The 25134-nt window shown below is 39.9% G+C and overlaps 1 protein-coding gene across 9 annotated transcripts in view; it reads right to left on the reverse strand.

The window, feature by feature from the left end:
• The window catches only part of armc9 (armadillo repeat containing 9), a 146777-nt gene that overhangs the window by 38406 nt on the left and 83237 nt on the right, over positions 1 to 25134 (reverse strand). For all 9 annotated transcript variants that reach the window (XR_015759179.1, XM_087993555.1, XM_087993553.1 and 6 more), the window contains 4 exons: positions 13626 to 13737; positions 7186 to 7278; positions 5124 to 5214; positions 4703 to 4826 (listed from right to left, as the gene is read on the reverse strand). Coding sequence is in view for 8 of the 9 variants with exons in the window: in XM_087993555.1 (XP_087849681.1) it covers positions 4703 to 4826; positions 5124 to 5214; positions 7186 to 7278; positions 13626 to 13737 (420 nt within the window). In the remaining variant the exon portion in view is untranslated. The remainder of the gene's footprint in view (positions 1 to 4702; positions 4827 to 5123; positions 5215 to 7185; positions 7279 to 13625; positions 13738 to 25134) is intronic.

Raw genomic sequence — 25134 nt, forward strand, 5'->3', positions numbered from 1 at the left:
TCGGTCCAACTCGTCCATGCTGACCAGATATCCCAACCCAATCTAGTCCCATCTGCCAGCACCTGGCCCATATCCCTCCAAACCCTTCCTATTCATATACCCATCCAAATGCCTCTTAAATGTTGCAATTGTCCCAGCCTCCACCACTTCCTCTGGCAGTTCATTCCATACACGTACACCTTCTGCATGAAAAAGTTACCCCATAGGTCTCTTTTATATCTTTCCCCTCTCACCCTAAACCTATGTCCTCTAGAACATAGAACATTGCAGCGCAGTACAGGCCCTTTGGCCCTCGATGTTGCGCCGACCTGTCATACCAATATATTTCCCTCCCCTCCCCTATCAGCATTCTGTAAAGACCACTCCCTCTGTGACTCCCTCATCAGATCCACACCCCCCACCAACCCAACCTCCACTCCCGGCACCTTCCCCTGCAACCGCAGGAGGTGCAAGACTTGCGCCCACACCTCCCCCCTCACTTCCCTCCAAGGCCCCAAAGGAAACTTCCATATCCGCCACAGATTCACCTGCACCTCCACACACATCATCTATTGCATCCTCTGCACCCGATGTGGCCTCCTCTATATTGGGGAGACAGGCCGGCTACTTGCGGAGCGTTTCAGAGAACACCTCTGGGACACCCGGACCAACCAACCCAACCACCCTGTAGCTCAACATTTCAATTCCCCCTCCCACTCCACCAAGGATATGCAGGTCTTTGGACTCCTCCATCGTCAGACCACAACAAAACGACGGTTGGAGGAAGAACGCCTCATCTTCCGCCTAGGAACCCTCCAACCACAAGGGATGAACTCGGATTTCACCAGTTTCCTCATTTCCCCTCCCCCCACCCTGTCTCAGTCAAATCCATCGAATTCAGCACCGCCTTCCTAACCTGCAATCTTCTTCCCGACCTCTCCGCCCCCACCCCAGTCTGACCTATCACCCTCACCTTGACCTCTTTCCACCTATCACATTTCCGACGCCCCTCCCCCAAGTCCCTCCTCCCTACCTTTTATCTTAGCCTGCTGGACAAACTTTCCTCATTCCTGAAGAAGGGCTTATGCCCGAAACGTCGATTGTCCTGTTCCCTGGATGCTGCCTGACCTGCTGCGCTTTTCCAGCAACACATTTCCAGCTACTACCTAAATGGAATCAATTTAGGTAAAGGGGCAGTAGAGAGAGATCTGGGTGCTCTTGTACACCAGTCAATGAAGGTAAGCATGCAGGTACAGCAGGTAGCGAAGAAAGCACGCTGGCCTTCATAACAAGAGGGATTGAGTATAGAAGCAAAGAGGTTCTTCTGCAGCTGTACAGGGCCCTGGTGAGACCACATCTGGAGTACTGTGTGCAGTTCTGGTCTCCAAATTTGAGGAAAGACATTCTGGCTATTGAGGGAGTGCAGCGTAGGTTCACGAGGTCAATTCCTGGAATGGCGGGATTACCTTACACTGAAAGACTGGAGCGACTGGGCTTGTATACCTTGAGTTTAGAAGACTGAGAGGGGATTTGATTGAGACATATAAGATTATGAAAGGATTGGACACTCTGGAGGCAAGAAACATGTTTCCGCTGATGCGTGAGTGCCGAACCAGAGGACATAGCTTAAAAATACAGGGTGGACCATTTAGGACAGCGATGAGGAGAAACGTCTTCACCCAGAGAGTGGTGGCTGTGTGGAATGCTCTGCCCCAGAGGGCAGTGGAGGCCCAGTCTCTGGATTCATTTAAGAAAGAGTTGGATAGAGCTCTCAAGGATTGTGGAATCAAGGATTATGGAGATAAGGCAGGAACAGGATGCTGATTAAGGATGACCAGCCATGATCATATTGAATGGTGGTGCAGGCTCGAAGGGCAGAATGGCCTACTCCTGCACCTATTGTCTATTGTCTCATGTACAATAGTGTTATCCCTCCCCATCTTATTCCTGCATATGTCCTTATATTGCTGCAACAAACCTTTCATGGGTTCTTTGCTCCTGAGACAGACAGTTGACTAACCTATCCCACTCAAGGACTTCCTCATTATTTACGGTATTTTGAGGCACATCAAACTCCATGATGTCTGGATCTGATTCCTCATTTTGCAGGGCAGTAACTAATATCTGTTTCTCCAGTTCCCTGTCTCTATTATCATAAGGTTTAAACATGTTCACATGACATATCGATAAAGTGTTTTTTCTATCCGGTATCTATACCAGATAGTTTACCTGAATTAATTTTTTCTCAATTTGATAGGGCCACTAAATCTTGCTTTGAATGGATCTCCTACCACAGTTCCCAAAACAAATACATCATCCCCAAGGGAAAACATTCGAATTTTAGAATTTTTAATCTGCCACCTGCCTCATTCTATGCTGTGCCCTCTTCTGGTACTGTTTAGCTAACTCACCTACCCAATTTAATCTCTTCCTCACCTCAGATACATAATCCAAGTGTGAGATCGCCGACTTCAGTCCTATCAATTTTTCTTTAATTAATTTCAAAGGCCTTCTCACTTCATGTCCAAATATTAACTCAAAGGGAGTAAAAAGAGTAGATTCATACCTGTATCCCAATCATTCGGGCAATCCTGACAGTACATTCTTAACATGGTCTTCAGGGTCTGATGCCACCTTTCTTATGTTCCCTGGGATTCAGGATGGTACACACTTGATTTATTGTGCTGTATGCCCAAACTATCCATGACTTCCTTAAACAGTCTAGCAGTAAAATTTGACCCATGGTCTGACTGAATATCTCTTAGTTGCCCATACTGAGTAAAGAAAGATACTGACTTCTCCATCACCATTTTTGCCTTAATATTCCGTAATGGAATTACCTCTGGAAATCTGGTAGACAAATCCATTATGGTTAGCAAGTACTGGTTCCCACTTTTAGTTTTAAGGAGGGGACCTATACAATCAATCATAACCCACATGAAATGTTCTTTGAATGAGGGAATTGGCAACAAAGGTGTTGGTTTTATTACTGCCCGAGGCTTACCTACCATTTGGCATGTATGACATATACAGGAAAATCTAACCACACCCTTGTGCAGTCCAGGCCAACAGAAATGCTTCTATACCTTAGCCTGAGTCTTCCTCACACCTCGGTGACCTCCTACTGATAATTCATGTGCGAGCCGTAACACTTCCTTTCTGTATGCTACTGGCAACACAATCAGGTGCATTTCTGCTCATTTCTCCAATTTTATGTTTAGAACAATCAAGTATTACTGAATAATTTTCACAAAAGTATTATCTAGAGCCCAATGATGACATCAGCAATATTTTTTTATTACAAGTCCTTTCCTTTAAGTTCTCCAAACAACTTCTTCGCCAATAATGTAACTTGTCTACATCAGGGCTTTTATATCTGCCGGGTGTATCAGAACCTTTGATTGATTAACCTTCAAATTCACCCTCAGTGAAGAGATCAGGCTTGCCACTGTTCAGCATTCTCCCCTTATCATGACCCCTTAGGTTTGTAAGTTGACAGATGAGATTTTCCTCAAGGGCCTTTGAACCCTATTGTCAAGTTGAAATGTGACGACATTAATTGTGTAGGAAACATGTCTGCTATGATTCTCCCTGAGGTGGCCCATTAATGCCCAATGAATAACTGCATGCAGACAATGCCAGAGGGCACATCAGCAACCTTTCAACTTGAAAGAAGCAACAGGATACAAAGGTATGTAAGGGAGTAGGTGCTTCAAAATGGAGGTACAATATCTCCAACTTATTTTAATTTAAAAATGGCTTTTGATGACAGGCCACTGTTGTGGAAGGGGTGGATGCAATGAAGGGCATGAACCACTCTTTAGGGTGATCTAAAACTGTTGCAGGTGACCCTTTAGACCTGGCTCGCATGCTGATTCTTCCATATACCACCAGAAGGCAGCCTGCTAGAAGTTAAACTGATCTCTGTCACTGGTGGGAATTTGGAAGATGACTGGAAAGTTCCAGTTGGCCTCCTTCTAATGGCTTTAAGTAGTCCTAGTTGAGCTGTGCCACTATTAGCTGCATCAGGATGGATAACGATATCACAATGTCTCCCATCCTACTTCATAAAAACATGCCATAATATGGAGCTAGAGAACCAGCACAATGAGCAACAGCAACATTGCTAGCTCACCCAATTCCAATATCAATAGAGTCTGAAAACAAGCTTTAGTCATTGATGGCATTGTGCTGCTTCTTTTTTTGCAATATTAACCTTTTCTGTAAAAATATGTAGTGCTGGGCCACCACATTTCAGTATATTTACTGACACTTTCATATTAACCATGGTTTATGTTAAAAAAAATTACCCAATTAATCCAAACAAGATAACTTTCTGAAGACTTTCTACTTTGTGGCAATCTGCATAATAAGTAAAACAAATCAGTGTGATACTTCAAAGGCATAGTCAATTGTCTATAATTGCCCTCCTTTGGTACAGATTTTGACACACCACAGCATCCTCTTCCAATAACTCTTCTCCAATGTGATTCCACACTTATTATTCATCTAATCAGAGACAGAAGATATCTACCAAGTTTCTCGTTCTATTTCTGCACCATTATCGCTGAAGATCTTCCTTGACACTTAACTCTTTGACCAAGTTTTGAAATAACTCTACCTAGTAAGTCAATTTTTGACTTAGGGCTCACTTTTTACCTCTGAAATACCCTGATAGATTTTTCTACTTTAAACATACTAGATGAAAGAAAGTTGTTATCACCTGAGACTAAGTTTCTGTAGGGCTCCTAACACATTTTCTCTAGTTATGGAATCTTCCTCCTCTGTCTCCAGTGCTTCTTCAAGTATCTTCAATAACACTGTGCTCTGTGCTAAGTAAGCTCGACCTGATACATGAGGAGAAAAAACTGAGTTTACATCAAAAGCAATTTTTAATATTTACAAAAAATAATGTGTATGCTGAAATAATCTGAAATAAGAACACAAAACGTTGGAAACACTCAGTAGGTCTGGCAGCACCTGTGCATGAGAGACACAGCCAATGTTTCAGGTCAGAGACCTTTCTTCCTATGTAACAGATTGTTAAGAAACCAGTTTTACTTTAGATGTGAATTACGCATATAAGCTAAAATAAACTCAAAATTTCAGTCGACTATTAACTAGGGAATAAAATGAAAACTTACCATGTGACAGCGATGCAAAGCCATTTATTAGTCGTGCTGTATACTGTCGGACAATCTCACTCTTTGAATTTAACAAATTAATTAAGCTCTTCTGCAAAAAAGAAAATAATACCTTCAATCATTTACTCATATCTTCGAATTAGCTTGAAACAAATTTTTCTCATTATTTTGGCTTATCAAATTAATTTTAAAACAAGTTTATTCTGGCACCAGCAGTCTACTTAACCAAGTGTTCCTATTTTGACAGATAGCCTGATTTAGTTACCGACAGAGACTTCATTTTCATACTGGGCTAAATAATGTATGCATATATGTATGCAATGGAATACAAACTATGCAACTCCACATGTCAGTGATCAGTGCAATACATGGTTCTCAGTGTTAAAGATTCATAAAAAAACATTCCAGGTTTAGTTCTTAGCTTGTATTAAGTTAGCCTGGGAAAGATAAGTGCAGAGTGGAAAATACATTTACAGAACTCTTTTCATTTGAAAAAAACTAGATTGATACAAATGTTATTGTGTACCTCTTAGTGTTGTACATGAAAAACACAATATTTTGAACAATTTTGAGTATTCATAAAGAAAAAATAAACAGGACATATTCTCTAAGCAGAGATCTCCAAGCACTATCAATTATTTCAACATCCATCATATGCTAGCTGTAGAAACATAGACATGCTTTTACGTTATTCCAATATAGAACAAAAATACAGATAGAATTAACTTGTGTTCTCATAAATCCTTATGATTTCCCCAAATGACACTGAAGAAGGATGAAACTAAGGATTATGGATGTAGCATTACAGGTGTAATTTTCCTCTCTCTGGAGGTGGCAAGAATTATGTGTGGGGTAAGAAGGTCTATTGACTAGTCAGCAATTAAGGCCCTTAAGTTATTAATTAATGGCTACTTATTGCCCACCTCCTCCCAGACTATGTGTCATTCCAGCATGTGAGAAAAGTGTGTGGTTTTCTGACTGGGTAACTAGAGTGACCAGATGAAGGCTCCAATCTGGGGGCAATCAAAGCAATAGATGATGGGCAAGGGGGTAGCCTCTGAAAGCCACCACCCTCTCTGTGTTGTTGAACCTCCATGACTTCCATTTCCCCACAACCCCTAGTAAGATTCCTAACAATTATAACCATTGTTTTGTAACAAGATTTTATTTCCAGATTTACATTTATGAAGGTAAGATTAAATCTCATTCTCTGGATTACGAATCTAAATTTTTGGATGCGCAACTGGTATCATAGTCATGACACTATATTATTTTAGAATCACTGTCTTAGTTATTCTCTATCAACCTAAGCCAAGCATCCAATCCTGTATTCAGAGAACTTCCAAAATCACACAATTATCTTTTGTAACCTGGTTGCAATTATTATGAAAGTATTACTTAAAATCTATTTTGCCTTGTAGAAACTGACCTTAATCCCCAGTTTTTTCCTTCTTTTGTAGCCAGAACAAAATCAAATTCATAACTTAAAATAAAAGTTAATTTTGTGCAAGTAGGTATTTCCTGATTGTTATGGTTTAATATCATACTGAGTTCATAATTCATTCATAGAGCTGGTAAGGAAGGATATGACCTTTCCAGTGCTAAATTATGAATTGTTTGTATCTTGGTTTCACACTTTCTAATAATTGGCTTTATACTGGTCAATAAATTTTCCAAAAGGATCCTTAAGTTCAGCAGAATGAGTGGGATCTAAATTTTGGGCCGAGTGATTAAAAAAATGCATTAAAACAGTGCAACAATCAATCTCCAAAAACAAATTTTCAAAAGCAAATTAATGTTCTATTCTGAATGAGTAATGCCATTTCAACAATTGCCCTCATTTTAAACAAATTTGCCACCCATTCAGCAATATGAATACCATCTCCAAATCCTACCTTACCCAAGAAAATAAGGGAGGGCAAAATAATACAATTTACTTGTACCACAATGAAATGGCATCAATTTAAATATTTACTGCAATATAGGCACAGTAAAGTTCAAAGGGCAAAGCTGTATAGTTCAGAAGGAATTTTGCTTTTCAGAAGGAATAAAATCAGCTAACCTGACTCTTAATATGACATTCCAGCAGATCATTACTAATGTAAGCCTGAAGGACTGTATCCCTTTGCTCTCCAGGATGAGACTGTGTCAGCCGCTATGGGAGTCAAAGAAAAATACATTAATCTACTTTTGTCGCACACATTAAAAAAAAAACTCCATATTCTTTAATCTGTTGGAATTCCAACTTTAAGAATAAAGGAATTCTAATTCACTTTTAGATCGATAGAAAATATTAGTTTAAGGTTGGCGTAAATAAACTATTGCAAAGTTTCACAATTCTGCTGTCAGGGTATATCTAACTTGATTTTATTAAATTCCGGTCCAATATATCCTTTAATGCTGGTTTTAATGCGATAAAATTTCACAGGGGCATTGTGAAACAAAATTTGACACTGAGATACACAAGGAGATTTCCATGCAAATAACCAAATGAGAGGAAGATGTTAAGGAGCATTTTGAAAGACAAGAGGAAGGTAAAGAAGCAGAGTTTTATGGAGGCAATTTATGACCGCAGCAACTGAATGTCAATGGATAAATAATTTAAAGTCGATAAAGTCTAGGAAGCCAGAATTAAAGCAGCACAAATATCTTGAAGAACTGTTGAGCTCGAAGAGACAACGAGGGATGATCCGGGGTGTGATTTTAAAGCAAGAATGAAAATTTTAAAACCAGTATATTGCTCAACCAGGAGGTAATGTAGGTCAATGAACAAATAGGATGAGGATCCAGGCTGAAGAAGTTTGCATGATTTAAGGTGATGGAGTGCGTGAGATGTAAGGCTGGCCAGAGCACAAAGGAAATTGTCAAGTCTAGAAGTAATAAAAAAGTATGAAAGGGACTTTCAGCAGCAGAGCAATTGAAGCAAAGGTAGAGTTGAGAGATATTATGGAAGTGAAAATAAATAGTCTCATTGCTGGCAGATATATGACTGGAAGCACATCTTAGGTCAAATATGTTATCAAGGTTAATAACAGTCTGACTCAACCTCAGACTGTTGCTCGGGACAGATGTGATCAGTAGCCATGAAATGGGAGGCCTAAGTTAATAACGTCAATCTTTCCAACATTTAGAGGAAATTTATGCTTATTCAGGACCTGGGTTCAAATTCCGCCATGGCAGATGGTGGAATTTGAATTCAATAAATATCTGGAATTAAGAGTCTAATGATGACCATGAATCCATTGTCAATTGTGGGAAAAACACATTTGGTTCAAACTGCTGTCCTTACCCAGTCTAGTTGTTATGAAGTTGAAGGTGTGTACTGTACCTTTAAGAGAGAGTGAATGCTATTTTGCACTGAGAGCTTACAAGGACCTGTCATATGACTAGCTAGCAGTCTCAGAGTATACTGGAAAATTGAAAATATGTAACATTTGGTTGTGAAAGATACCGGAGTTGATTGGCTAAATTCGATTGCTGTCAAAACAGCAATCAGTTTAAATTATGCCCCAGGATGCTAAAACCCAACTGAGTTTGAATTTATTGTTTTTGCCGACCTCGAACCAATGAGACAATCTGATGTTTGAGGTACAAAACAAACAGGCATTTTGAAAGTCAGAGAGTAACTGCCATCGAGAAAGACTGCCATTCAAAACACTATCAAAGCTACCTTTTCTCATATGAAACATCTTTGCAGTAAAAGACAGAAGACGACTAAGTGAGATCTTCAGCTGAAAGGAGAAGGATACCGGAGACAACAGCCGCTGTGTGGTTTTCAAATTAAGTTGATGTAATTTTAATATGGGTTTTTATTGCAACAGCATATTGTTTTAAAGTTAGAGGCAGATAACAAGCAGTTAAAGGAAAGGGGGGCTTAGAGTTGTGAATAATTGTTGTTTAATGTTCACTTTTAGAGTTAAGGAATAAATTCATATTTTTCTTTAAATAGTAGAATTTGGCAGTTCTCTGTCACTCATAGTTTAACAGATTAAGAGGTGAGGTGAGCTTTTCTGGGTATTTGGTTTAATTAGCAGAGGAGTTCACCGCCGTGTTGTAGCATAGTCTACATGTAACTCTAGACCCACAGCAATTTGGTTGATCTTAACTGTCCTCTAGCCATTTAGGGATGGGCAATAAATGGCCAGCGACACACTCATCCTGTGAATGAATTTTTAAAAAATGTTAGCATGCAGTTTAGAAATTTAGACCAAATGCTCTCAAACTATGATATGGTTGCAGAGCTAATGTTTGGAGTCAAAAACTCCTCCACTGCTAAGATAGCAATGGCAACTATGAAGAAGAACTCGAGTGGGACAGCTTGATTCATTGGCTGCTTGCTGCTAAACAGCAAGGGGTAGACACAGACCTCACAGTTCTTTAACTTCAGGAAGTTCTTTTGACAGTGAGTGGCTCAGGTATTTGGGATGTTTCCACACAGGCCTGGTGCAACTAGAAACAGGCAAGTGTTATTCAGCAACTAGAAGCAGGAGAAACTGGAGGAGCATGACGCTGAGCTAGGGAGGTATGTGGTGGCTTCAAAATTTAGTGTGTTCCTGCTCTTGAAATGCAAGCTCGTTACCTTGGGATGGCGATGGTCCACAGGGACTGGAAACTAGACCTAAGGTAGTACAGGCCAGCCAGAAGAGGAATTTATTACTGTGTTTGGAAGGTGAGGGGAGAGGGGCTAATTACTGTCTTGCGCTGGGGGTAAGATAGATGAAGGAGACGGTCTGCATATAATGTGAAGAGAACACAAGGGATTGATTACCATGCAGGAGTGGGGCTGATTACTGACAGGCTGTGGGGCAAGGATGAAGGGCTGATTACACTGTGTGGGGAATAGGGGCTGAGGGTTTTCTTGTGTCCCTGGGGAATATAGAAAGATTGGTAAAACCAGCATGAATACACACAATATTAACATTTTTCAAAAATGCAGATTTTCATAGGTGCATTTTCTCCTATACCTTGCTGTTGAGGTGGTGACAGACACAACAAGGAAATAATTTGAAGTGCTAATATACTTGTCCCTTCGTTGCCATCTCACAAATTAAATGATGTCTGAGAAAGTCCATTGGAGGCTTTTTTGACTTGCTGACAATTAAGGCCCTTAAGTGGTGAATTGATGGCACCTGAGGACTTCAATCAGCCAATTACCTGCCATCCTGGCAGGTGGAAAAGGTAACTGGTTTCTCAGCTGGGTCATCAGGCTGCCCTGTCCAATGGGTTGGGGTGGGAAGCTCCATTTGCACCAACTGAGGACAATCAGAGGCAGGTATTCGGCACAGGGTGATGGCCTCTTCCTCTGACCTTCACTGCCCGATTCTCTCTCCCTATGATCCCACTCCATTGTCAAGGTCTGGATTGGCCAAGAAGCTGACTGGTCAAACCTAAACAAGCTATATGGGAAGTGATCTGGTGAACGTTGCTCGAAAGAGACATGGTAAGACTGATGAAAAGGATACTGAAATTGGGCATTCTTACATTTTCCCTTATTAGTGCAAGATGAAAACCCCCAGTACACATTTCTCTTTTTCAGCAATATTAATTTTCATATTTATATGGTGCATTATTGGATTGTAATCCATAATATGTGAACATTAATAATTAAGCACCTAATATATTGCTTTATTTTTGCCAACATGTAGAGTAACATTAAAAATCCAAGTGTTAAAATGGGGACAGATTGGAAAATTGTTTGGGAAGTACTGATCTAGGGTCAGTGGAGGAATTGAGGAAAGAGATAGAGTTGTCAGTATATATATATTTTGAATAATGTTGTCAAGGGCAGTTTGAAGATGAGAAATTATGCCAGTGACAGTAATATAGGAACAGGAAGAGAAACCAATGCAAATAATAATTTGGCTAAACCTGTAGTTTGCATACATGTGGAGCCTGACACTGTACTTTTAGAGATGTTGGTGAGGAGCAGAATGTATACAATAAATAGGACAGAAAGAATAGATCCTTGGGAAACACGAGACAAAATGGTGCAGGAACAGCAAAACAAGCCAGGGTCCTCTGGGTACAATCAGATAGATATGAATATTGCAATCCCACTCAATCGAACAACAGAAGAAATGCCCCGGAGGAGAACAATGTTGTCAAATGTATCAAGTTTGCAGAGGTCAAATGGATAAGGAACAATAATTTACCATCATCACACTCACATAGAATGTCATGGATGACTTTGTTAAAAGTAGATTAGGTATTAATTGCTCTTATTTCTTGATACTCATTCTAGGTAATTCCATCGCTGCAGAACCTGAAGGGAGGTCAATAACATTGGCCTCAGTTCAGGAAGGAGACAGTTCGTCAAGGCTTCAGCTCTGGGTTGACAGACTTCAAAACTTGTTACAAGTACAACTTCTGCCAGAAGTGCCTTCAGGCATTACACCAACACCTGGTGCAGTTGAAGAGCCTATGATTTGTATCTTGAAGATGTAGTACATGTGGACTTCAGGAAGCATTTGATAAGGTGCTACACAAAAAGTTAATACACAAGGTAAGACCACAGTGGGTCACAGGTAATTTATTAGCTTGGATAGAGAATTGGCCAGTCAACAGAAAGTTATGATAAATGGGTCTTTTTCTGGTGGCAAGATATAACTAGTGGGGTCCCACAGGTTCACTCCTTAGGCCCTAACTATTTACAATCTATATTAAGGAGTCAGATGCAGGTACAGTAACCAACTTTGCAGAGGGAACCTAACCTTTCATGAAGAAATAAGAAATTTACAAATGAATATGGATAAATTAGGTGAATGGGCCAAAATTTGGGAGATGGGTTTTAATGTGGCTAAGTGGAAGGTTATCTATTTTGGTTAGAAGGCAATTTATAATTTAAATGGACAGAAACTTCAGAGTGTTTCGACCAAGATGGATCGAGGTGTCTTCGCACATGACTGTAGAAAATTAGTACGCAAGTATAGCAGGCAAATAGCATTTATTGCTAAAAGAATAGAGTATAAAAGTAGGGAAGCATTGCTGCAAGTGTGCAATGCATTAGTGAGATTGTACCTGGAGTACTGCATGCAGTTTTGCTCCCTTTACTTGAGCAAGGATGTCACTGCACTGGAGGCAATTCAGAGAATGTTCACTAAATTGATTCCAGAAGCGAGCAGTTTATCTTATGAAGACAGAATGAGCAATTTAAGCGTATGATTTGAGTTTTTAGATGAATGAGACAAAATCTAAATGGGGTACACAAGATATTAAAGGGGATTGACAAAATAGATGAAGAGAGGCTACTTATTGAGGGGTAATTTCGAAAGAGAGGTCACAGTTTTAGGATAAGGGGTGGCATATTTTAAACAGAGATAAAGAGAAATTTGCTTCTCATAGAATCATAGAATTTCTACAGTGTGGAAACAGGCCACTTGACCCAACAAGTCCACACCGACCCTCCGAAGAGTAACCCACCCAGACCAAGTCCCCTACCCTATTACTCCAGATTTACCCCTGACTAATACACCTAACTTACACATCCCTAGACACTATGGGCAATTTAGTGTTGAGGGTTAATTGGCCAATTAACCCTCACCTGCACATCTTTGGATTGTGGGCAGAAACTGGAGCACCCGGAAAAAACCCAAGCAGACACGAGGAGAATGTGCAAACTCCACACAGACAGTCATCCTTGGCTGGAATTGAACCCGAGGTCCCTGGCACTGTGAGCCACAGTGCTGCTTCTCCCAACAGGTTGTGAATCTAAGGAATTCACTACTCCAGAGTCCGATAGATGCTGGGTCATTGAGTAAATTGAAGGAGAGAGTCAGATTTTCAATTAATAATGGGTTGAAGGGTCATGGTGAGTGAGCAGGAAAGTAGAGTTGAGGCCAAGATGAGATCAGCCATAACCATACTGAATGGTAGAGCAAGCTCGAGGGGACTTAATTGCCTGCTCTAAATTCTTATACTTTATTAACTGTCACAGCTCACATATAGGTTAAGGGAGGTTGGACAAAACTGTAGCTCAATTAAGAACATATTCCTCTCAGAAAGGTTGAGGAGAGAGAAAATGCTATTGAAGCAGAATGTGGAGTTTAAGACCAGGTGTCTTCAAGATGGGGGTGCTATACATTGCTCTACAGTCAAACAGCCAGAAAGTACTTAATGCATAGACTCAAACACTGAAGAATAGAAACTTGGGCAAGCTATCAAAGGGCTACTGACATCCATCAAACTATTCGCCAGCAGAAGTAATTAGTTTTAAGAAAGCAAGCTTGAAACAAAAATGTAGGCGCAAGTGCAGGCAAGAGAACAATATATTTCTGGCAAGTGTAATATAAAGAAAGTAAACTATGAAATACAGCTTCAGAATAGGGTAAACACAAAATTAATTCTACATAAATACTGTACTTTGTTGATCTTATTATCCACATTCAGAATGTATTGGATAAGCTAGAAACAATGCATCATCACATTCAAGGCAAATTGCAAAAGATTCAAAATAACTGATGCTTTGGAATAATTTACCAAAGTTAAAGACAATTTTATACACACCCAACGCAGTGCTTGCAAAAGAAGTGCTTTTAGTCGATCATTTCCATGGACTAAATCATTCTTCAGCTTTTCATAATCAAGAGACGGCAATAAAGGTACATCTTTTGATTTCCTAAAAAATTAAACATTTCGTAGCAGCAATATTATTTTAAAGAAATTAAAAATTTAGTAGCAGCAATATTATTTAAAAATTGTATTTAGTGCAAAACAGCCAACTCAAATCTCAAAACACAATATTTCAGGAAATCATACTATCAAAAATTAGTAATTGATAATTTAATCAATTTAATTTTAACCAAATAGCTAATTGATTAAACACAATGAATTCAGCTGCCATTAATATGCAGCTCAATTGGGACAATGTTGGTCTGAAGATCTCAAGTTCCCTGGTTCAACCTGGGCTTGGGCAACAATTTCATTTGAGAGGCTCTTGTGGTACAGAGGCAGTTCCTATTTGCTCTAGAGGTGTGTAATAACAGCTCAGAACAGGTTGACGAGGGAAAAATAGGTTGAATAAAAAAAGGGCAGAAAATTAGGCATTCACACCAGTCATGTTCTTTTCAAAGTAACTTTTCACGAACCAGCAAGTATCATAAAATGAACCAATCCAACTGCTCAAATAATAACATTTAACATTTTTCAGTTGCTATTCTCATTCCTCATTCAAATGAAAATATACAACCAGAAATAATAAGATAGCACATTAAAAGAAAAATCACTTATGATACTCACAAAATTCTCATGTAAAGTATCTATATAAAGGTTCCCTTCAATTGGCCTGCACTTAACGTTAAATTGGTGATTTCACTTGAGCATGAGGATTAGAATTTTCTGGCTTTGCATGCAAGTAAGTCAAATAGGAATGGAATAAAAAGACTACTTATATCTTTCTCTTATAGAACGTCAAACTTACACAATATAGCATAGCAACCGCAGTTGTCAAACATAATAACCACGCGGAAGGGAAAAGGGAGTTAGTTCAAGAGTGGAATATTCTGTACATGAGATGTTAGCACATCATTGAAGTTATTGTTTTCTTGAAGAATATTCAGAGAACACATACTCAGGCAGAAAGTAAATGAAACACTGTGAGGCACAAGTGGTTGACAGAAAAAAAGCTTGCATTATTGTCTACAATTTATTCAAGAATAATATTGAATTCATCTTATTGAGGAGCATTAAGATTTGTGATGCTGTGAGAGACCAACAATTGCATGACATTCATTAGCAAATGTTTTTGAGGAGATAGGATAAATATCCTCTTAATATGCCTGCTAGTTTCAGATACTGTGCCAAAATCAGTTTGGAATGGTTACGAGCAAAATACATTGGTACTTCTGCCGATGCACATTTTGTTTGGGACATTGTGTGTTCAATTGTTCGATCACACTCATAAACGTGTACTGAGTGGAGACGAAACTGGAAGTAAAACTTGTCTTCCAAAACACTGATTCCCCAGCCTGCAGCTTAAAGCAGATATCGACTCAGACCTAGGCTGCAAGAACTAGGAACTATTGACAAGTGGCCTTCAGCATAACACATCATTAAATGTATGTAGTATTGCTAAAATCTCTGTACATAACGCAAACAATACTACACCACTAATTTGACATGTTCTGTTTCTGTAACCTCTATCTGCCTCAGCAAATCATCCTGACAGGATCAGAAATAATGGGTTTCAACAGGCCCATTTCAAGATGCTTTTCCAATAAAGGCAAGTGAGCCTGAGGCTCTACTTTCGAAAAACAGGAGATTGGGAGTGAGGCCTCTGAAGAATGTTGTTCCCAAGCATGGGGCCCAGCGGTCAGCAACTGTGATTAAAGCTGTACACTAGTGGTGGTTTGCTTTTGGTTAACCAGCCAGAATTGTGGTAAATAAATGTTGCATTTAGTAACTTTCCACATACTTGTCTCATGTTAACAATCACATCCACAAGTAAGCGCTTTGCTCCTTAAGTGTTATATAACATGGGCAAACCTTAGTTACTTGAAGATTATATATAAACAATAAAGCACTTGTAATTATACTCAGGAAATCAACTTACACCATATCGTCTCGCTCTTTGTTAACAGAACAATAAATAAATCGCTAGAATGATACAAGGGTGTGGAGGATTAAATTATGAGAATTTATTGCATAAACCTAGTTTTTATTTATGTATGGAAAATTGAGGAGTGATCTGTTGATTTAAAGTGTTGAAAGGATTCTCTCGACTGGATATGGAGAAACTATTTTCTCTAATTGGGAAACTGGGAGTAATGGAACCCAATTTTAAACTCAGAGTTGACCACTTAGGAGAGAAATTAGGAAACATTGTTTTTCACACATCAAGTAGACAGAAATCAGTAATCCTGTCTCCAATAGGATCTGAATGCAAGGACAAACTAAGCTTTTGAGATAGGGATAGCTAGATTTTTCTTAGGTGTTATGATTCCAGCTGATATTATTTCCGAACAAATCAGATCCCAGACTAAAACGTGGCTTGACGTACCATATTTTGTTTTGTTTTTATTTATTAGTGTGATCGTTCACTGAAACACAAGCACGCAATACTACAGATTTGTTTGTAACAATAAAACAGAAGTTTTTTGCACAAAAGTAATTACGATAAAATAGGACAAATCAACTTACATATACTTGGAAAAAATGTAATACATGTCGTAAAAGTGGGATTTCATCTGTCAACATCATTATTTTACAGTAGTTAAATATTACAGAGTTACCAGAGATTATGGGTGATGAATGGAAGATGTAAATTGTTTTATTTCTAAACTAGTCATCATCTCTTTGAATATCTATCACATAAAATTTGAACCTTGATGTGACTGTACTGCTTGAGATGGTAAATATCATGAAAAAACTGAACAAACATTTCCACAACCACTTTAGCAGTGATTCTTCCTCAAGGCACGACTTCAGAAAAACTTGCAAAAACATTCATACCCATTAAATAAAGCTGATTCCCATTACTGGTTACAGGTAGGGGTCCTATACAATTCATTAAGATCGACAGATTGATTCTCCAAATGTTGGTATCAGAATTAAAGGTGCTGGTTTAATTAATGGTTGGGCTTTCACCAGTGCCTGACATGTATGGCATGTCAGCTAAACCTACCAATACACCACTTCCCTTACCTCCATCCAGGGCCCCAAACAGTCCTTCCAGGTGAGACAGAAGTTCACCTGCCTCTCTTCCAACTAGTTAATTGCATCAGGTGCTCCCAATATGGTCTTCTCTATATTGGGGAAACTGAACATAAACTTAGGGTACGGTTCACCAAACTGGGTCAGTAGGGGCAGACCTGACCTCACTGTCACTACCCATTTCAATTCCCCCGAGCACTCCCTTTCTGACATGACCATCCTTGGCCTCCTCCATGGCCAAAACAAACCACACTGCAAATTGGAACAACAACAACTCATCTTCCGCTTGAGCAGTCTACAGCCTAGAGGACTCAATATTAATTTCTCCAGTTTCAAATCATCTCACTCCCCATCCCCCAACTCATGTCCTAGCCCCTCCCCATGCCTTCCACTGCTCCCTGTCTCCAAAACAGATTCATTCCTCTCATTGACCAACCATATAGTACCCTCTACCCTGTCTTTGCATATCCCCACTTCACCACTCTCAACCTGCCATCCCTTTTATCTGCAGCTCCCCCAATCCTGAAGAAGGGTTACACCCAAAAGATCGACTTCTCCACCTCCTGATGCTGCCTGGCTTGCCTGCCTGTCAATTTTGGATTCAAACATCTGCAATTTTTTTTTGTTTCTGAATAAAATTTGACGACATCTTTATGTAATCCTCGTCAATAAAAATGTTTCAATCTTTTAGGCTAGGTTTTCCAAATACCTAAGTCAGCTGCTATTGAATTTCAAAAAAATACTATACAATACAGCACAGCACAGGAGCAGACCCTTCAAGCCCAACAAATCTGTGCCAATTCCTAATCTTTATTTAGACCTGCTACTTATTGCTTTTGCACCGCTTCTATTCCTCTGTTCACCTCCCATTCATGCGTCTATCAAGATATGCTTTAAACATTGCTAGTATGCCAGCTTCCACTACCTCCACTTGCAGTGAGTTCCAGGCACCCACTACCCTCGGTGAATTTTTATTCCTGCACTTCTCCCCTAAACTTACTCCCTCTCAGCTTGAATCTGTGCACGCTTGTTGGTGACTTTTCCCTCCTGGGAAAATACCTCTAACTATTCATGTTATCTATGCCTCTCATAATTTTGTAGACCTCTAACAGTTCACTCCTCAGGATCCGTCTTTTCAGTGAAAACAATCAATCAGAGTTTATCCAACCTCTTCTCATAACTAAGACCCTCTAGATCCAGAGAAATCTTCTTTGCACCATCTCCAAAGCATCCACATCCTTCTGGTAGTGTAGTGACCAGAAATGCACACAATACTCCAAATGTGGCCTTACAAAAGTTTATACAGCTGCAACATAACTAGCCAATTTTTAATATTTGATGCCCCGCCGATGAAGGCAAGTGTGCTGTATGCCTTCTCGACTACCTTATCCACTGTGTGTTGCCACTTTCAGAGATTGGTGGACCTGAACACCCAGATCCTTTGATCCAGATTTTTAAAGACACCCACATGTCAGTTATGGATTTCCAAGCCGCATACCAAGCTGACTAACATCATTATTCATTCACTGTCACTGGGTCAAAATCCCTGAACCTCCTTCCGAACTGCACCTTTGACATACCTAAATCTCAAGATTTGTAGTAGCACATGAAGGTGCTTATCACTACCTTCCCAAAGGCAATTAGTGATGGACAAAAATGCTGACTCAACTGGTAAAGGCCACATCCTATGAACAAGTAATAAAGAAAATAATTTCCAATGATTTGTGATCAGTTTCCTCTATGAAATGCATACTGAATTGGAATGTACTGATATTGAATACTAATACAAATGATGCATGCAGTATGTTTGAATAACTGGATTGAGAGTGTGATAGAATTTCTTTGGCCATAGCCAACTGTTTTGCCATCTTGCAAAAGATGTTCCTTGCCTTTGTGAGATTCATCAAGCCTCAAGATGGTCTGTCTCCTTGGGTATTAGTACCGGAAAGTACAGTGCAGTTCTCTTTTGACAATGTAAATCAACATGTTGATTGCTATCTTAGGTATATATAAAATGTCCTTCCTGAAGAGCTTTCTTAATGATAACACTTTATTGGCAAAGTCTCGTACGTACACTGGAGAGAATTTAAGAAATGAGGCATCTCTGCTGGTTTTTTTTTAGCCTGGTGAATATGCAGAAGTAGTACACTTACGATTTTGCCTGTGTGAGGCAGATGCCAGAACATAATAAAGTGGATAAAGTTGATCTGATCCATATTTACCTGGTATTTTTTGATGTTGAAGAACATTGGTGCCATTAGTGTTGACTTTGATCATGCTGTTCTCTAGTTTTGCCCTTCATCATTGTAATTTGCAATGCACACACATCTAGGAATACGTTTTGTAATTTAGTCTGTACTGTTAGAATAGATTCTGGCTGATGGATACACCAAAAGGCGGTCTCTGGAAACAACATCTTCGAAGTGGTGTCCTGAAGCTAATGATTTCTTGAAATTCCTTCAACAAATATAATATTTGAGGGCCTGCTTGAAGAACAATTTAGTTCCTGGGAATTCTGGATTCAAATGCTGAGACTTCACATTTACATCACTTTAAAGCAAAATTTAGATATTTTGGATCCAAGCATACTCAAAGACCTAAGAAATAGGAACAAGAGTAGACCATTCGGCCCTCCGACCTGCTCTGCCATTCAATAGGATCAAGGTTGGTTTGATATTCCTCACGTCATCTTTCCTGCCTTTTCCCTTAAACTGCACAATGCTGTTTCAGCACACGTCTTAGAGCTGTAACAGTCAGTGTGCTAATGCAGATAATACTATCATGTTATATCATACAACTTGCTCTGAAGCTTCTCCAGGATGGATACAGCATAATTTCTAGGAGGGTCAATTGACAGGATTGCATCTTCTCTGAGGTGTAATGCAATATTGTTTTTGAAGTTTCTGATAGTGACAATACTGTTTGGTTATATCTAAAGAAGGTCATGGGGGATTCAATTCAATTATTCTTGCCTTCACTGCTGCTATTGATATACTGGTGAGCTCATGAACAGTCACAATGTTGAATTCTGTGTATGCAGGTAGCCCTTCTACTACTGCTCCACTTGTGCCCATCACAACTTGTCGTTTCCATGTAAATCTGCCACAGCTACATTTCACTGTTAATGCAACAAGGTGAGGAATGGATGACCTGTTGTACATAGTGGTCTGTTGTATTACTGACTTTCAAAAATCCAAACACAACTTCTTCAGGATTCTGAATGATGAGGTATTTGACCTTGCTCCCAAGTCAACTTGAGTTATAGAGTCACAGAGATGGACAGCACGGAAACAGACCCTTCAGACCAAATCGTCCATGCCAACCAGATATCCTAAATTAATCTAATCTCATTTGCCACCTTTTGGCCCATAGCCCTTTTAACCCTTCCTATTCATGCACCCATCTAGATGCATTTAAAATGGTGTAATATCTTTTTTCAATCCTTTCGCAACATCTTTCCCATAGCAGGGAGACCAGAATTGTGTGCAGTATTTCAAAAGTGGCCAACGAATGTCCTGTACAGCCGCAACTCCTACACTCTGCACAGACCAATAAAGGCAAGTGTACCAAATGCCTTCTTCACTACCCTCTACCTTCAAATCCACTTTCAACGATCTATGAACCTGTACCCCAAGTTCTCTTTGATTGGTAAAACTCCCCAGGACCTTACCATTAAGTGTTTAAGTCCTGTGCTAATTTGCCTTACCAAAATGCAGCACCTCACATTTATCTAAATTATACTTCATCTGCCACTCGTCGGCCCATTTGCCTATCTGATCAAGGTCCCATTGTACTTTGAGATGACTATCTATGCTGTTGACTACATCACCAACTTTGATGCCATCTGTCACTAGCCATACCTCCTATGTTCATATCCAAATCATTTATATAAATAATTAAAAGCAGTGGACGCAGCACTGAATCTTGTGGCACACTGCTCACAGGCCTCCAGTCCGAAAAGCAACCATCCACTACTACCACCCTCTGTCTCCTACCTTCAAGCCAATTTTGGATTCAAATAGGTATCTCTCCCTAGATTCCATGTAATCTAACCTTGCTAAACAGTCTACCATGTGGAACCTTGACGAACACCTTGCTAAAGTCCACGTAAACAACAGCCACCAATCTGCTCTGTCACTTCTTCAAAAAATTCAATCAAGTTAGTGAAACATAATTTCCCACGCAGAGAGCTATGTTGACTATTCCTAATCAGTCCTTGTCTTTCCAAATACGTGTAAATTCTGTCCCTCAGAATCCCCCCCAATAACTTACCCACCGCTGATGTCAGGCTCACCAGTCTTTGGTTCCATGGCTTTTCCTTACCACTTTTCTTAAATAATGGCACCACATTAGCAAACTTCCAGCACCTCACCCATGGCTATCAATGAAACAAATTTCTCAGCAAGGGACCTAGCAATCATTTGCCCAGTTTCCCACAAGCTCTGGGGTACACCTGATCAGGTCCCAAGGATTTATCTACCTTTATAAGTTTTAAGACTTCCAGCACTCTTCCTCTGTAATATGGACACTTTCTAAGAAATTATGATTTACTTCTCCTCAATAAACACTGATGCAAAATACTCATTTAGTATCTCACTCATCTCCTGTAGTTTCACATATAGGTGGCCTTGTTGATCTTTTAAGGGGTCCTATTCTCTTGCTAGTCACTCTTTTGTCCTCAATGTATTTGTAGAATCTCTTTGGATTCTCTTAACCCTATTTGCCCTCTTGATTTCCCTCTTGAGTATACTCATACTGCCTGTATAGTCTTCTAGGGATTCACTCTATCCCAGCTGTCTATACCTGACATATGCCTCCTTCTTAGAGACAAACAAAGCTGCAGATGCTGGAATCCAAGGTAGACAAGCAGGAGGCTGGAAGAACACAGCAAGCCAAGCAGCATCAGGAGGTGGAGAAGTCAAGGTTTCAGGTGTCACCCTTCTTCAGGACTGGGTGTGGGTGTAAGGGGAACTACAGATAAAAGGGAGGTGGGGGGGAGTTGTGTGTGGAGTGGTAAGGTAGGGATAGGTGAACACAGTTACAGGGTGTGGCCTGGTTAGTTGATGGGAGGAATGAATCAGATTGGTAGCTGGAAGGAAGGGTTGATTAGAGGAATGAAAAGGAGGGCGAAGGGCTGGGAAGGAAGTCAGGAGATGAGAAGAGAGGTTATTTGAAATTGGAGAACTCAATATTGGGTTCTCTCGCCTGTAGGCCGTCCAGGCGGAATATAAGGTGCTGGTCCTCCAATTTGCGGTCGGATTCACTGTGGCAATGGAGGAGGCCCAGGATGATCATGTTGGAAAGGGAGTGGAAAGGGGAACTAAAATGGGTGGTGACTGGGAGGTCAGATCGGCCTCTGCAGGCCCAGCTGAGACACTCGGCAAAACGTTTGGTCTTTACATAAAGTTGATCCTCCAGCATGTTCCATGTCTTAGCAGGATCTTTCTGATCCACCTGGGACAGAGGAAGTGTTGAGTCTGTGCAATCCCTCTTTTTCAGGAGTTGTCATCATCTTCAGTGTTTGCTTATCCAGTTCTGCAACAAGTAAATCTGAAAAGCATAGCTATATCCTTTGTTTATAAAGCCTAAATTTGAATAGAACATCAATGGCCTTCCAATTCATGTCAGGAATTTGGTATCAACTTCTTGATCTTTCCTGTCTTTTATGAATACCGTCAATCTGTAGGGGACTTTTTAACTTTATTATTCTGTGGGGAGACTAAGAAGTGTAACTTGTGTGTTTTTCCCCCGTTTCTTCCCTGTTCTGTTTTTAGTTGTGGACCTGATATGATTACCATTTCAGGTGCTTTTTTATTTCGCATGGAAATGGCACATGAAGACATCTCGACTGCTCTATAGCTTTCACAACCCAATTTAAAACCAACTCATTGCTTGCACAAACCACCTATCTGACCGATGCCTAAATGAATTCATTGTTCAGCCAGCACAATTTTGCCTCCTGGGATTTCAATGTTGATTTGATAACATTTCAATTTTTATCAAAAGACTTTCCTATGGTCATCAAATTCACATTCTTGCCTTCATGTTATCAAAGTGAAACCAATGCTGATCATCATGTTGTGGCTTTATTTACTTAGACAACCTTGCCAATCTCATTCCAGGACTGGAAGATAGACATTAGTTCTTTCTGATGGACAGAAGTTCAGCAACTACTTATGCAGGAAAGCACAGCTCTTTCACACTACACGCTGCAAGTTAGATTGACAATGACTGCGAGTCATATGTTCCACACTGTGAAATATTGTGTTATAGGTATATTTATTAACTCACAAGCTCACTATATTCATTAATACAACGTTCCCATTCATTCATTACCCTCTACTGACTTGATGTTTACTATGTTTTTTCATTCATTCATAAAACTGCATTTTTATAATGCATTTTACTATTGCAAAATAGACTAAATTAAAACATTATTTCCAAACCCATTCCTGCTCCTTCACACCTTCAACCCTAATCAGACCTGTTTACACCAAAAACTACCTCTGAATAAATATGCATGGCTACTAATTTATTCAGAAACAATACCCTCACTGTCTATAGCAGGAGTGGGCAATTAATTCTTCCAAGGGGCCACATGAGAAATCTGAGTTGTGTTGGAGGGCTGAACCAACAATAAGTTGAACATAATTCTGCTCAGTATTAATTTTCTCCCATTGTAAAAAGTACTAAATTATATAGTTTTGCACTGAAATTTATAATCAAAAGAATAAAGATATTCTGTTACAATAAAGATATGAAATTGTGGAGGAGGTCAAATATAGAAGAAATAAACAGTAAAAACAATAATTTCAGTATTTCATTTTATTTTTAACATGTTAATGTCACAAACCAATAATGAAAAGTTGTTTTGTGGTGAAGACCATGACTTTGTAGAGTGTAGTCTGAAACAACCCAAACCAGTGCAGGAAAGAGTTCAATAGTTTTATCTGTTCTATCAAGGTGAGTAGTATGCCAGACACTTGGGACAGTTCCAAATTACATCAGAAATCCTGCTGCTCCTGAACATGGGAGAAATCTTGTCAAATGTACTTAGTTAACCCTTCAGCAAAGCTCAAGACCATAGCACCGTTGAAGACTTGCCAGCACTGACATAGCAGCTTCACATTTCAATGATCCATGGGGATTGGCCACAGACACCATCAGTGGGGTCTTAACTCACTGTCCTTACACAAGAAGTGGACTCTCAATGCTCACAAAAAAGCCCAAGAAGGAAGAGGGGAGCACCAGTTATTGACTACCAGGTAGTTGAAAGATGCGAACTGGGCATTCCTGGTGGAGGGGATGAATGGAAATTGCAATTTATAGTTTGATAGAATAGTTGATGCCAGTCTATCTGATGCACCAGGAAACTTCAATAATGCAGAGGCTTCTGCTTTAATGGCTCAAGCTCTCATGATCACTTTTTGTGTTACCCACAGCTTCAAACATTGAGTCAGGACAGACTGTTGTATCTGCATCAGGCCACGCTCTACCAGAGGATACCTTAAAGCAAGCAGCAACACACCTTAAAAGAGAACCTTCCACCTACACAGATATAGCCACCTTGGGGGAACTCTTCATGCAATGATGAGCATGTCATGGGTGTGCAGGAAAACAGAGAGACAGAGATAGCTCTGTGAAGTGCACATCAGATACAAACCTGCTCATCAGCATCAACAGTTACGTTCTTGCATGTTCTCTGAGTTCTTTGAGGTAGTGAGCAGTCATCAACTGTGAATGAAGGAATTAATTCAGCATATGCACACCACCACGGAATAGGGGTTTGCTTGGGTGATCTCTTCCACTGAAAAAGGGCTAATTTCATGCAAAGCCATATGACATAGTGCAATCTGGAGTGCCAACCAGAACTGCTTACTGGCTTTTACAGAATGCATGCCACAATACATAGTCTTGACCAGTACAGTGGAAACTCGATTATCCGGCATTCGATTATTCAAATTTCAGATTATCCAGCAAGATCACAAGGTACTGATGCTTGGCTAAACCGTGTTATCCGACATTTGATTATCTGAAAATTCAGTTATCTGAACAGAATATTCCCTGCCCGTGTCGTTCAGATAATCAAGGTTCCTCCATAAGTAGCTATATCAGTGTTGAGATGTTAAGAAGACGTGTCAGTTAGGCCAAGGTTAAGCTAATCCACACAGAGGATGACCGGTTCCAGCCCTCATGGGCACTATGCTGAAAATGTGTTGCTGGAACAGCGCAGCAGGTCAGGCAGCATCCAGGGAACAGGAGAATCGACGTTTCGGGCATAAGCCCTTCTTCAGGAAGCCCTTCTCATGGGCACTATGATGATCATTGGGTTTCCTTATCTCCTGTAACTGAGGGCTATCTGTGC

This window comes from Chiloscyllium plagiosum, unplaced genomic scaffold (genome assembly GCF_037043375.1).
Source record: "Chiloscyllium plagiosum isolate Xiang-an unplaced genomic scaffold, Cpla_swu_hap1 HiC_scaffold_13, whole genome shotgun sequence".
Lineage (NCBI taxonomy): Eukaryota > Metazoa > Chordata > Chondrichthyes > Orectolobiformes > Hemiscylliidae > Chiloscyllium > Chiloscyllium plagiosum.